The sequence below is a fragment of the Ambystoma mexicanum genome, chromosome 6q (assembly GCF_040938575.1).
Source record: "Ambystoma mexicanum isolate Mex_15411 chromosome 6q, UKY_AmexF1_1, whole genome shotgun sequence".
Classification (NCBI taxonomy): domain Eukaryota; kingdom Metazoa; phylum Chordata; class Amphibia; order Caudata; family Ambystomatidae; genus Ambystoma; species Ambystoma mexicanum.
The window spans coordinates 1,044,399,812-1,044,414,831 of record NC_090937.1 but is presented as its reverse complement, the minus strand read 5'-3'; the positions used below and the strand labels follow the sequence as shown (position 1 = coordinate 1,044,414,831).

General features: G+C 45.7%; 1 protein-coding gene across 4 annotated transcripts in view; it reads left to right on the top strand.

Moving 5' to 3' along the window:
* The window catches only part of ZDHHC2 (zinc finger DHHC-type palmitoyltransferase 2), a 1,080,498-nt gene that overhangs the window by 548,794 nt on the left and 516,684 nt on the right, over positions 1-15,020 (top strand). For all 4 annotated transcript variants that reach the window (XM_069631585.1, XM_069631586.1, XM_069631584.1 and 1 more), the window contains one exon: positions 12,731-12,800. In XM_069631585.1, the coding sequence (XP_069487686.1) occupies positions 12,731-12,800 (70 nt within the window). The remainder of the gene's footprint in view (positions 1-12,730; positions 12,801-15,020) is intronic.

The following is a 15,020-nucleotide window of genomic DNA, read 5'->3' as shown; positions in this document are numbered from 1 at the left end:
TTATAGCACTTACGCTTAAGCGCTTCATATAGAACAAATATGCATACAATCTTACCCAACCTGTGTTGGTACTCATTTATCAACCTCAACAGGATGAAAGGCTGAGTTGACCTTGCCGGGAGTCGAACCTGCAACCTGCAGATCACACACACATTGCAACAGCAAGCGCTCAACCCACCGAGCTATCTTGACGGCTATAGCTACCGAAAAATCAGCCACTCCAGAAACAAAGAGCCACATGCTGCTTGCCACATACCAGAAGCCTCAATTAAATTGAAAAAAAGAAACGTTTCAAATGTTTTTTTAGGGGTAAGGGAGTGCACAGGGGTAGCAACGGCGACCTCAGGAGTCACAGGTGCGACCCCTGGCGTCTCCTAAATGACGTCCCTGGTTAAACACTGTTTTCTTTTGGCTGCTGATATCCCTACACATTGTATAGAATTAGTTGTGAGGGCAAGTAAAGGGTTTGGACACAGATTCTTCAGATTCTTCAGTTGAACTTATTGACTCAGATGTTCCTTAGTTTTCGTTAGGTAGACAAATCCCATTTTAGCATAGGGCAAGTTAGGCCTTTTTACATTCTCACATTTAAGATAATAAAAGTGTTCATTTTAAGATTTGAATCTGTTGTCTGTTTCCTTCTTCATGTACCTGTTCCTGAATGGCAGCTTTCTCCCCATTGCTGGTTATATGGAAATGGTTGGGGGCTCTGTTGCAATGGCTTTGGTATGCAAGACTCAGCAATGCTTCCGGAGGCTTCTTTTGCATTTTTTCCAGCTGAGCTATCTGAGAGTGTGAACCTGAAGTCAATAGTGAACATGGATAAATACTGTACACCATTATTAGCTCTGTACAAATTATGTATCTCAATCTGCTACTGATCAATCTCCGAAGCGGTGGTGGGAATCAGAGTTAGCCCAAGAAATCCTTGATACTGCCTGGCCACAATACTAACACACACTATGGCTGTCTCACTAAACTACCACCACCAACTGTGACAGCATATGTACATTTTGCAGTGGTATTACACGCCACCAAAATTAGAAAACTTTTCATGTGATCTGACGCTTGCCCTAGGTGTGAGGCTGTCGTGACAGGGGTTCTGTACATCTCTTGGTCTTGCCCTCCTGTGGCAGTCTTCTGGGATGAAGTCTGGTCCACCATATAAAAACATCACTGGTTTTACACATTTCAGATCACCAATAGTATTTTTACTAGGGGCTCTCGAAACCAGAGATAGGTGGGTGAAACGTTTTGTGGTAAGGGAAAGTTTAATCACCACATTAATCATTGCGAAGCACTGCATTTAGGGCCCAGCCCATTCGGCAGAAGAGTTACTTAACCAATTGTTATGGAGTCCCCCTACTTTGAGGCCTAGGAATTACTGTTCCTGTTTACGAATCTACTTTCAGAATTTGGCTGTTGAAGATCCTCCTGCAGATGTACGGTGCCGGCCGGGCCGGTCCATGCAAGGGTGGATGTGGACTTGCAGTTATATAGTAGAACGTAGCCTGTTTAGGTGCCTGTTATAGTAGTACTGAGAACATGTATATATGAGCAATCAAAAGAGGAGGATGCATGTTCAACCAGGACCTTTATTATAGAGTTTTCTAGGGTTACCACCAAGCTTGTATTGGCTGAACTGTTTGTTATTCTCTCATAAGAAAAAAGTGTTGGAGACAGACAAGCTATGGCTAGCTGGGTATCATCCTTGACCTTCAATACTAAAGTATAGTTCTAAAGTTAAATATAGAGTCCTGTGTTTGGTATCACTTGGGTTGCCTTTCAAAGGGGATTCAAGTGCATGGTATGTTATGATCGGGATTTCCAGTAATTTCCAAACACAGACAATCAATGTTCAGTGAAGACAATGGTGTAGGGGAGCAGCAGGGATTCTCTACTGTTAGTGAAGGGTGACTTGCTGTATGATCCTTATTCAAATAGAAAATGGAGTCACTGGAGATCTGTTGCTGAAGAACATGGTTCTGCAACCTTTGGCTCTTCAGATGTTTTGAACTTCAACTCCCATCATCACTACCTACTGTATTCAATGGTGAGGGGTCATGGGAGTTGTAGCACAAAACATCTGGGGAGAGCAGGTTGCCGAACCCTGCTGTAGAAGAACAACTGTTGGAGCTGATGTATGGTGCAGGTTGTCTGGTCCAGTGGGGCAGCAGCTCTGGTGACTGACGATGCAGATCAAGTTCGCTTAAGCCTGTTTGGGCCACCTACATTCACGTGGGATTATTTTAACATAGTTGTAGTTCTGTTTCATTAGCAGCCGCATGTCCCGTATGCCGCTGGTTGCTGGAGTGGTCAGTGTATGGTGCACTTACCTCTTTATTTTAGCCAGCGCATGGAACATGTAGCAAGGATCCCAGAGGGCAGTAAATATGAGAGTTTGCGACTCAGCTTTCCTGCTGGCTGCAGGACTTTGCATTTGGTTTAAATGGGGTTCCACTGTAGAAACTACTTGTATCATTCAGGCTGCCATCAACCATTGCCTCCTACACAGCCAGACGTATGAGGAGAATTGCGCACAAAGTACTTGTTATACACTTACCTAGAGGGGTATTATGTTTCCTTCAGTGGAGCAAAACAGTATTAACGTCAGTGAGGAGGCATCAGCTGAGGACTCATCAGGGAAAAAGTCGAGGAAACCAGTGTAAAAAAATAAGTGAAACAAAAATGAAGGCAGGGCAGTGCATTCACAGCACAATAGCTCCCCTGTGGGGGGAGGATCAAATGGGAGAGGAAACGCCTCATAGGATTAGGGATGGCCAGAATGCAGTATGCGCCCACATTAGTACCCCTAAACCCCTCTCCAATATTAAATCCACCCCTCCCTGTTTGTGAAATGGGCCAAATCTATCATTGACAACCTAGCCAATATAATATACTTGACAGATTCCAAACCTTAGATTATATAGAATGCTTCACATCTGACTCTCTGACATATACTGAGAAGAAAAAGATGATCCGGAGTCCAAAGATCACTATGGGGAAACAGAATTAATCTTCTATCTTCTTAAGGACTTAGAATTGGAAGCGGATCAGGAGTCCAAGGATAACTGTCGGTAAGCAGAATGAGCACTCTAGTTTTCCAGCCAATAAGATTGGTCAAAAGAAACTCCCTTACCCAATGCAGGAGTTTAACCATGGAATAGCTGACTTGATGGAGGAGAACAATGCCTTTAGGAGGAAACCGACACATCAGGCAGTGGCAAGAAGAGCGAAAGCCAGGTGGAAGCCAAAACTAGAAGAGAATGTGAGCGCGGTTCCAGCAGTCAGGACTGTTCACATTGTTGCCATCCGGTACCGACAGGCTCCCAAAGCACGACAAAGCACCCAGCAGTGTGGACGCACCACCAGAAAGAAGCAGATGCCAAAGCATCCGCTGCCGACTGCAAGGAAGCTACTCCAACTGCAAGGAAGCCCCACACGCGACAGGAGCCTCCAGGGAAGCTGCAGCTGCTCTGGAAATGCTGGTACCTTCCAGAGGAAAGCAAACAGGTACAAAGGTTGCCCGAGTAGCGCTGGAGGTCCGGGGGAGCAAGAGGGCAGAGGCCATCATAAGAGTGCCTGGAACCCTGGAAACTGGTTGCGAGACTGGAATATGCATTCAATTAAAAGTCAGAAACAGAAACCAATTTGAACATCGCAAGTCGAGACCTGCACTCATATGAAAAACTAAGACAAAGCCAAACCAAATATTGCGAGTCTGGGACCACACCCAAAAAGAGACAATCCATGTTGGAACTGTTGCTTGGCAGAGGATTAGACCAAGCAACAGTGAATGTTATGAGTCGGGGACTCACTGTGTTGTCAAGAAGGTAAAGGCTTGGCAGGAGAGTATACCAAGTCAAAATGAATGTGGTGAGTCTTGCACTCGCACCCAAATAAGAAATTCCATTAAAGCCAACTGCTTGGCAGGACAGTGAACCAAGCAGTTATATTGCAAGTCGGGTACTCGCACCCAGGAGAAAAGACACTACAACAAAAGGAGTTTTCCAAGTTGACAGGATAAATTGGCAAAGCATATACAAGATATTATGGTGAACTATCGATTGGCATTTGTTTAAGCAATGATAGGCCTGAGAGGCCCCTAACGGAGAAGAGCTCATGAAGCAATCTAGGGGAAAGGTTAACAACCCTAATCTTGGAGCCGAGAGTTTTGAAAATGTCTTTATTTTTGCCATTTTTACCCAAGAGTTTGGGCACTTTTCTGTTTATTGAACTAACAAAGAACATCTTTACTTTGAGATGAGATCATCCTTGCACAGTTATTTTATGTTATTAGTGTTAGGGACAGAAGTAGACTTTTTGAGATACAACAGGGACGGACATTATAAACTCGAAATTCTGACAATTACATTAGTTTTCTCAAAGGCAGAGAAACCCTTCTTAGTTTTAAGGACAGAGAGGCATTTCTCCACCCTCTTTCATATAATAAAGATTTCTGCCCAAACACATGCCACTTTTGTGTTCAGGATTTACTTCTGCACCCTGTGATGCATCTGAGGGCATCTTCACTTCTTTCCCCAAATATCCTCCTCCCAGGTGGTCGAGGAAGGATGTTTTGCTATCGGATCCCAACCCTGTGGGTGGATATGTGAGGGAGGATCATCTGGGTGGAGGAGACTTGGGGCGTGGGGATGAGGCACCCTTAGGTGAGACATGGTGTTCCCCATTTCCCTTATTTATTTATCTATTGTTTGCTCGTTAGGTGCTTATACAGGAAATAAATTCAGTTTCAACGTGCCCACAGGGCACTAGGGAGAGAACATGGGATTGCAGTACCATTAAATACAACAACTACAGTGGGAGAAGCGAGGCCAAACCTACTATGCCTTGTGAGTATTCAGAACGTGCAAGGGCAGCAAAGAAGAGGGCAGTGGGGTAGTTGCGGGGGAGTCTGTCCTCAAGGGTGAGCCACAGATGAAGTGCAGGGTATGGTAAGTGCTATGTGGCCAGGAGGCACGTTGGGTGTAAAGTGCAATTCTCCAGTGCCGAGGTTGTGCCGAGGCAAGTGCTGAAGGTAGACAGAAGCTGGGGAGATTGCGTGTGAATGGTCAGTGGCCCCCAAGATACACAATGCTCCAAGACACCAATCACAGCAACTGTGAAATTAGCAGAGGAGAAAAATGGGAAGGAGGAGGAAAAGAGGAGTCTTGAGTTTTTTTAGGAATTTAAGAAGGTCCTGCTCAAGACGCAGACGGAGGGGGAAGCTGTTCCAAAGGAGGGATCCAGCTGAGGAAAGCTAATGATCTCCTGCTCTCTGTTTAGCAAAACACTTTACACACAGAGAGTTGGTTCCAGAAGAGCATAGAGGTCTAGAAGGAGAGTATTTGGTAAGAGAGAGTTGCAGATACAGTGGTCCCCAACCCCATACAGGCTTGTGGATGATGCAGAGGGATTTGAATTTGGTCCGTGCAGCAACCGGCAGCCAATGGAGACTTTTTAAGGAGGAGAGATGTGGCCCCTGGGCTTAAGGCCAAGGATAAGTCTTGCTGCTCTATTCTGGATTAGCTAAAGGGGTTGCAGAGTGGAAGAAGGTAGATTGAGGAGGAGGCTGTTGCAATAGTCAAGCCTAGAGAGAACCAGGGCTCAGGAAACATTGAGCTTCTGGGGGAAGTGAGAAATGGGAGAATTCCTTTGAGAAGGAACAGTTCAAAGCTGGACTTCTTGGCAATATCCTGCATGTGAGGGAGGAAGGATAGAGAGGAGTCAAAGATGACTCGATGGTTTCTGACTTCAGAAGAGGGAGCAGGGAGAGAGCCCAATGTGGAAGGCCAGAGAGAAGGGAAGAAGGAGGGAGCAGGGGTCCCAATCAGAAGGATCTCAGTTCTGCTGGCATTGAGGCAGAGATTGTTGGACGTTCTTCAGGCCTGGATGGCAGAAAGGCAGTCAGGGATGAAGGAAGGTGCAAGTGAGTCAGCAGGACGTCTGAAGGACAGTTGAGTGTTGTCTGCATAACACTGGAAGTTAGGGGAGAAGGTGGAGATGAGGAGTACCAGCTGACCAAGGTAGATGTTAAAGAGTAAGGGAGTGAGGATAGATCCCTGGGGGACACCACAGGTGGAAAAGGAAGTAGGAGAGGAGAAGGTGGCCAAAATGACATGGGAATAGCGGTCAGTTAGGAAAGAGGTCAGCCATTCCAGTGCCCGTTCCGAGATACTAAGGGTATCGTGGAGCCTTTGTATGAGGATGGAATGGTTGACAGTGTCAAAGGCTGAAGAGAGATCAAATAGAATGAGGACAGCTGGGGAGTTGGAGTCTAGGGATGTGAGCAGTCCTTCACAGGTGTACAGAAGAGCAGTTTCTGTGCCTCTGGATGCTCAGTATCCCGATTGATCATTGTGGAGACCACCAACAAGTTCAGTGTGCGAGTTGAGTTGGGGCAATGCCAGTTTATCTAGCAGTTTCCCCAGAAAAGGGGTCATTGAGATAGGGCAGTAGTTGGATGGGCAGGTAGGGTCTGCTGATATTTTTTTCAAAGCAAGCGTACAAAGGAGTGATTGAGGGAGGAGGGGAAAGAGCCAGTGGCAAAATAGTGGTTGCAGAAGTCAGCAAGTGCAGGGGTAAGACAGGCATTGTTGTCCTTGAAGGTTCTGGATGAGCGGGGGGGATCCTGTTGGAAGAGGCCTTCATAGAGTGGACAACTCTGGTAACTTCTTCAGGTGTGACAGGGGTGAAGGAGGAGAAGGCAGAAGGAAGAGGGGGAGTGGCCTCAGGAGGCAAGGGGGTGTGGGATGGGCTTGGCGGGTGAATAGCAAAGGTGTTCAGGATGTCCTTAATTTTGGTGGCAAAGTGTGTGGCAAGTTCATTCCAGAGGGCCTGGGAAGGAAGGGTTTCAGGGGGGGACTGTGGAAGGTTCGGCTAGATCTCTGCAGATTTTGAAAAGTTCAGCCATGTTATTGGATGTACCTGATACCCGTACATTTATACCAGTACCTATATACCCTTTGCCATGAGTCCAGTGTCCCCCAAGGCTTTATAAGCTGTTGTCAATCCTGGCCCTTACTTTTCTTGTAAATCAAACCCCAAAACACACCAGTTATGTATTGGGATGAGGAAAAGACCAAGTAGAGACACACCGTCTCTCTTTATTGACACACATAGATATAAACACCAGTTATGTACTGGGACGAGGAAGAGGCAACCAAAACGAATACAGAACTCCCAAACCAAAAATGAGCGGTCTAGTCTTTTTTTGACCAATCACTGGCAGGAGGTTTAAAAGCAGGAAGATTGAGGAACAAGGAGGCAGCTGTGGAAGCAGATATCCAGATTGCGGGACGAGAGCAGAGCTCTCCAGGCAGTGCTCGAGAAACCAGAGAAGATGCACAGTGTATGCAGTGGGAAGCACAGCTAAAGGAAGGTGGACGCCGGTGACAGAGTATGGAAAAGGAACCGACATGAGCAGGAGAAACTGCTGAGTAAGACCCAAGATGTGAGGGACGCATCATTGGTGTGAGCAAGGCCACTGAGAGTTGCTGTGGAGTGCCACGAGACAGAGAGGACTAATGACAGCCTGAAGCCTTGATGGAACGCCATAAGAACTGACCAGTGAATCAGCCTAGATAAGGCGACACCAGGTTAGTAGGGGAGCATGTAAAACTGATGAAAACAAGTATCTTGAATACTGATTTAAATGAAAGCAAACACTTGGATGAAAACAAGTATTTTAATACCGAGTTACATAAAAGCAAGTACTTTGGAACTTTGAATACCGATTCGAATGAAAGAAGCACAGTTGAATACCGTTATGAATGAAAGTTGTTTTGTGTAATTACACAAGTTAAAGGCACTGTGCAAGCACTGGCAAGAGTCAGAAGGATATAAATGTAGTCTGTGTAGATTAAGAGAACAATCACTGGCAAGAGCCATGCAAGGAACTGTGTAACTTGAAAGAACAGGCATTGGCCAGAGCTGTGAGAATATGTGAAAGTGCCACAAGCAGATGGTGCCAAAACAAGTAATGGGAAATAATTATAAGGATGTGTAATGAGAATATGTGTACAGAAGCCCCTCAATGCTCACACCAGACAAAATGCACCCCACTAGGGAAAAAGGCCCAGCAAACATCTTGCAAGGAGAAGGAGCATTCTGACAAAATCGGCACAAGCATCATGTTAAAAAGGCACACAGTGTCATCAGTGACGTAAATTACATAAGTTACAAACCCGAATGGCTGGTTGATGTCCCTATACATAGGCTACCTGCTCCTTAACGGATGCCAGGCCATTTGTCCCAGCCCCTTCTGTCCAATTTCTTCCACGTGGGCTCCTTCCTGCACATCATTGGGTGAGAAGCTACAATTAATTGCTAATTATCTGCAGTAAAACAATACATTCTGTATCTCTAACCTAATGTGCACCTGGTACTGCAGGCATGAGCGCAGAGGATACCTTCAAGGTCACTATGACTTACAACCCCAACCAGATCCCAGACACGTCAGCACCTTTCCAAAGCTCTTCACCCTCGTTTTAGGTTTGTTGTTTTGCCCCTTCCGGTTCTTGGCAGCATAAATCAGGTGACCTATTGATGAAGGCAGCCTGTCCCTGCTTTCTGATCTTTTCTGACTGATTGGGGGGTCTAACAGCTTATGGTCGATAGTCTGGGATTGGCTCGTACCTTGGAATGCTGAGGTCTTGGTACGGCGTATCTCGGCGCTAAAACTTATAGTTGGGACTGCGGAAGGTTGGAGGCTCTTGCCCTCCTTCTAGTGGGATAACTTTTCACAGGGAGCTCTCAGCCCCCTCATGGCCTTGCAGGTCACATTCCTCTTGGTACACAAATGCTGGCAGCATGAGACAATGGAAGGTCTGTGAATCTCTGCGGCGCTGGCCTTTCTCACCGCTGTCCATGTTACAACCTAAACCTGCATGCACAAGCTTATTTCCACATTCATGGCCTGGGGCTGCTGACCCGCTACAGCACAGTGTTAGGCCTCGATTTAAATATGGCTGCTACTTTCGAAGATGGTGTTTCATTCCCAGCGTAATGCCTACCCAAAGCATGCACTAACCTACCCAAACTGTGGTTCCTGTGGACACCCCCCTCTGCCCTGTAACCTCCCTGAGCCCCTGCAACAGGCATCCAGGCCTCTGCCTCATCTGAAACTGCTTGGGGGCCCAGGACAATCGTCCCCCCTTCCCAACATTAGTAAGCACCACTATAGTGATAAGACAGTGGCAAAGTGCATATGAAGAAGGAGCATGTAAGGTGTCGGTTGCGTGAACTGTAATGGGTGGACCGTGTGGTCCGACAACTGCGCCTAGACCGAGTAAACCTCTTTATGAAAGGCCACTTAAAGCACCATAATGAGGCTTGTGGTTGAGTCTAAAAGGAATCCTTGTGTGATTTGAATGTAAGGCATTGAACTCTATGAAATTGGTGAATGATAACCAAGATAGAAAAACTAGGAAGGATCCCAAGGAATTGTGTTGTGTTGGAACTGTTGAATGACTTGAAAGTTTCGGGAAGGGAACCCCTTTTTATACTGTGAACTATTTGAATATTGGTGAAGGGAACCCTTTTGACCAAGAACTGGGCGAAGCTCTGAACTTTTTTTTGAACACTTATCATTTTGAGGCTGACATCCGTGCACATTGTGTACACATAGATGGGAGGGCAAGCATAGGTTTTGGACACAGACAGACATTTACTTTGGACTTCCTGACACAGACTATCCTTAGCTTTATTTATGTCATGATCTCTGCTTCCAAAAGATCAGGATTTGCCCGACTCCCTTGGAAGCAGACCCATAACCCCGGTTCCGAGTGCCAGCCAGTCCCAATTGGGACCTTTTGGACCCTGTCCTGGCGCCAGTGGCACCAGGCTCATAAAGATGCCCAGTCCCAGCGCTGGAAGCGCCGGGCTCATAATGCTTGGGTGGACTTACCTGCAGCAGACCATGCTGCTTACTTACCTGCCAGTTGAACCGCTGATCCTCTTCTGTTTGGGACTACTTTTCCTGTTGGGTGGGGCAGGAGCCACTCCCTAGGTTCAGAACACTGGAACTCTTCTGGAAAGCAGGAACTCTTTTCTTACCTAGGCGTGGCTGTGGAAGGAGACACCTAAGCACTACAGGAGGCTATTTAAACCACACCCGATGGATGAATCTTGCTTTGTGTTATTCTGCATTCTCTGCAGCAGAACGCTCATCGTGTCTTCTGCTTCTGATCCTGGGCCTAAGGGAACAAAGGCTTACCATCCTGGAATCCAGTCTTCAGCAGCACCTGTAAAGACAAAGAAAGAACAGGTTAGCACTACGGTCTTCAGTGGCAGCGCATCTCTTACCTGGTCCATCGGCTGTCACCAACGCCTCGCGCTGCATTCTGGCATCTGAAAGACAAAGGCTTACCTACTCTTCGCATGCTCCGGAGGTCTTCGCACTGCATTCCGGCATCCGAAAGACAAAAGCTTACCAGCTCTTTGCACGCTCCGGAGGCCTTCGGCGCTGCATCCCGCATCTGAAAGACAAAAGAAGGTGCGTTTAAAGACATTGGGCAACTTTATTACTCACGTGCCATTACTCCTTCCCACGCCGAATCCAGTGGGTATTCCAGCACCCTTCAGCTTCTCTAAAGCTCCGAACTTGTACCTGCAAGATAAAAGGGACAGTTAGTGCGCATCGTGAAGCAGGCTACAAGCGCTTACTTACGTGCTTCCAGGCGCTTCTATTCCTCACGCGGGTTCGATCCTCAACTCTCATCAGCCCGCCATCCGCCATCGCTGGGACCCTGCAAAACAAGAGATATGATTACAAAAGACTTTTAAGACATTTGAAGTTCCCAGAAATTACCGTTCGTGCAGTTAACGACGGACAGCAGTCCTCTGAGGTCAAGAGGCCTGCACCCTTATCCAGTGAAGAAACTGGTTACGGCACCCTGCCCCGAGGCAGATGGAGAGCTCGGCGTTCACTTACCTAAGGTGAGGGCGTTAACCTTTGGGGTTCTACAGGAGAAGAGAAAGGGAAGAGGAGAGAGGCACCCAATAACCCCAGTTCATTAATCCCATATTTTCTATCTGCAGACATCTTACTCTTCGAGTCAGAAATACAGTGCACAGAGGTCCAGCCCAAAGAGCCAACCGTGTGTTACACATCACCTTTGAAGATACGGCATTCACCCAGTCAAGACCGGCGCCTCTGCGGGAATCAGGTGAGCGTTACAATTTACTTATGGAACTCTTACCTTAGCATAGGGCAGGTTAGGCTTTTTCCCAACCTTCTTTATTTTAATAAAAGTTGTAGCCCAAACTTTCAGTGCGTTGTCTGTGTCTCATTCATGATGCCTTCACAACCCTCACAATACCTATTGGGATTTCTAAGCAGATCATGAGCCTCGTTCCAAGTGTGCCGGTCCGGAAACAAGGGTGCCGGTAAGTTGCAAAGGCCCCTACAGGCAGATGTTTCTCGGAAGCAGCGGCACTGTTAGCAATGGTGCTGGTGCTTCTGCCACCCCACTTCCCTGGAGTCATATGGGACTCCACAGGTATGGGGAGTCACTGAATCTGCTGCCTGACTTTCTGCACTGCCGGGACTTGTAATGTCCCAGTGGCACTGGGAAGTCAGGCAGCTGATTCAGTATTTCTGGGTCGGCGGCAACCCGCCGGTGGCACCGGCAGGTTACCGCCGACCTCAGAATGAGGCCCCATGCGTCCCAGGAAGGAGCACAGGAACTGGGGTAGACACGGACTGAAGAAGCAGGAGGTGAAATGATCCAGTGCTTCATTCATTGAACAGAAACAACTTCAATAATGATGCCTCTGTGAAGCCTAGTATTGACACTCTTCATATCTTTTAGCTGGAGATACCAGAAGAATAAAGGTATTACATACTGGCCCTGAATGCTGCATGGGCAAGTGCAGTACACATTCCTAGAATGGGCTGAAATCTGCAGTGTATGTGCAATGGGCTGATGGAGATACCGACCCAATGTGTTTCACTTCATGCTTCGCAAGATTTGTTCCAGGTGTAGGCGAGGATTCTGAGCAAATTCATGCGTCAGACAGAAGCACCTCCTGTACATACCCCTACATTATGAACCTCTAGTGGGTGCAAAAAAATCACATATGGAAGCAACATGGTGGTTCCAGAGGGGCATTCCACAAGCTAGGAAACAGTCGAAAATACAGGAACCTTGGGACCAAAGGTACAGGATTAGGCATCGGCCCCTCACCACGAATATTGAGGCAGAGGTTTTTTGTATGTATCTACATTTTGATGTTTTCTGAATGGAGATAAATGCAATGCTAAAAGTCTGAAGATCAGAGAGGTCAGCATATTTCTCTCAGGGTATGTTTTTAAAGTAACTGTTGCATGTCAATCTTTAATGAAATATAATGAAAAAAAACTCAAAAAATGTGAATATCTTGTATTATGCCAACAATATTATATTTAAATCATGTTAAAGCTCTGCATTCAAATGTCGCACATTTGTGCTTAATTGTTCGTATAGGTGATAGGTGATTTTACAGACGTTTTGAATATATCAGAACTATTCATGATTTTCTCTTGTTGTAATAGAATATTGTGTACAAACACGTCCAACATGGTGATGCTGATTACTGTTTTTGAAAATAATACAGAGAGAAAGGAGGTCAGTAGTATAGGTTTGCAAGGCTATTTAGTGGCTATATCTTGGATCTAAGGCACCTTTGTGGCATGTGAAAGGCTAAATTCATACAAACACTAAACAATGTGATATTTGTTTCTTCTCAGCAATCAGATACTGTGACAGATGCCAGCTTGTGAAACCCGATCGGTGTCATCATTGTTCCGTCTGTGATAAGTAAGAAAACTATATTTTCCGGTGTTAATGATAAATTTGGTCTTGCCATTTATGATACTCTATTGTTTTTTTATTACAAAAGTAATTTTAAAATACTTTCTAGGAATCAACCGAATGTCTTAATTGTCCTTTCTATGAGCCTATCCTCTGCCTCAAATGTTTAAAGCTCAAAAGCTCACACGCCAAGATAAGAGCAGATATGTATATCAAAAAGTACACGGTCTATAAATAGTTCCTAGTTTTCCTTTAGAAATCCACTAAGTTGTTTATTTATTTTATTGTTTTTGAACAGAACTGGCCCTACCGAGAGGGTCCTGGAGCACCTTACAAGGTTCAAAGTTTGAAAACATACTTTCAGGATAGGATTGCAAGATTAGGATAGACAAGTGGTAGCAGGGCAGTTGTAGAGGTAGGGTTCTGTGTGGGGAAACAGATATATGTTGAGGCTCTTTCTGAAATGGCAATGGAGGCTGCAGTGCAATGTGAAGAGGTAGGGTGGTCCAGCTTCTGGGTGTCCACAGTGTAAATCGTTTTTGTGTGGATGTTAGTTTGCAGAGTAGAATGAGTAGGAGATGCTGACTTGCTTGTCGGTTGTTTGTGTGAGTGATAGGTTTGACTTTGTCATGAAGTTAAGATTGGGATTTTAGTGGATGGCTTTGAAAACAATGCATAGTTCTTTGGAGGCAATTCTCTGGGGTGATGTGTAAATGTTTGGACAGATGGAGGATGACTGTGGCTACTGCATTTTGTTTGGCTTGCAAGGGTCATGGGTGCTGTTGAGAAGTACAGTGAGCATAGTATGTCACTGCTCGGACTGCAATTCGGAAGTCATCAGGGGGAAGGTTGTGTCTGATTTTAGGAGGTGTAGTTGTAGGTTACATGTGCGGTTACAGCAGCTATGCAGTGTGTGAAGGAAAGGTGGGGGCGATGGTGAAGCCAAGTTACTTGAGAGGTGTGGAAAGGCATACATGTCATGAGAGGATAAAGGCAGTTGTTATGGAAAGGGAAAAGTGCACAAGATCACACAATAGCTTTGTGTCAAACAACATGCACTCAGGAACCAAGGTACATGTACACTAAAACCCAGGATGTGCAAGTATAATGTGGTAAGAATACAAATATATGAAAAGAGATGTGGGTAAGCACTTAGATGGTCCTTATAATTACAAAGAAAGTTAGCAAGCTTCTTACCCACAATTGCTGTTACAGGGACTCACTGCTAAGCTCACATACAGGACAAGAAACAACGGGATCTGTGAGCTTACACCCTTGATATTATTGTATAAGGTAACTTAAAGACAATACTCACAAGGATGAGAAATACCACCTGAAAGTCAGCCAAGCCCACAAACCCTGTTGACCAAACAGGGACCCAGAAAGGCTATAACAGCAAAGGGAGGATAGCTTAATATATAAGACTCCTGACAAGGGACAAGTAGGAATAATGCATACTGAATAGTGAGGAAAACATAGGCATTCACACAAGAGCTGGATACAACAGCATAACAATCAATAAGGAACAAAGAAAGAATTGTAAGGGAAACCCAGGAACAGACTCAAAGAGAAAGAAAAAGAGCAGGAGCAGGGAAAATGAAATTACAAGTGCATTCCCCCCCCCCCAACCCAGGGAAGCAAAGGAAAATGGGACATAAATTGTAAATCTATAAATGAGGGGTGTCCAAAAGATCAGGGTTACACTGCAGAATAGAGCAAAGTCAATAGAATAAAGAACACAGACAAACTGGGCTTCACAGGAAAAGGAGGGTACTGGACGGTCCTGACCTCAAACAGAGGAAGACAGAAAGGGAATCCAGGAAGCAGAGCAAATGCTAATAAGCACACTGAATTCAAAATCCAGGGATCCAGGCAACAAGTAACAGGAAACTAGGAACTAGGAATTAAACACTAAATAAAGAACCAGGAGCAAGGGACTGGTCACAAACAGGAACACTGCATCAATGGCCAGTGCTAGACTGAAGTAAACAGAGACTTTTAAAGCTGATTAACAAGCACATGCCTCAAGTGGGATGTTTTCTAGCACCTGCCAGCCACAGGTGCTGCTTATCCTCCAACCAACTTTGTTCTGCAAGGGTGGGGATGAAGCAGTAGATTAGGCATTCTGGGAAGCATGGTCCTTTGATTAAAGCAGCATACTAGCTGCCAAAAATCTGGAATGGATCCAGAGGGGAAGTGACATGGAAAATAAGACTTTAGTACTGC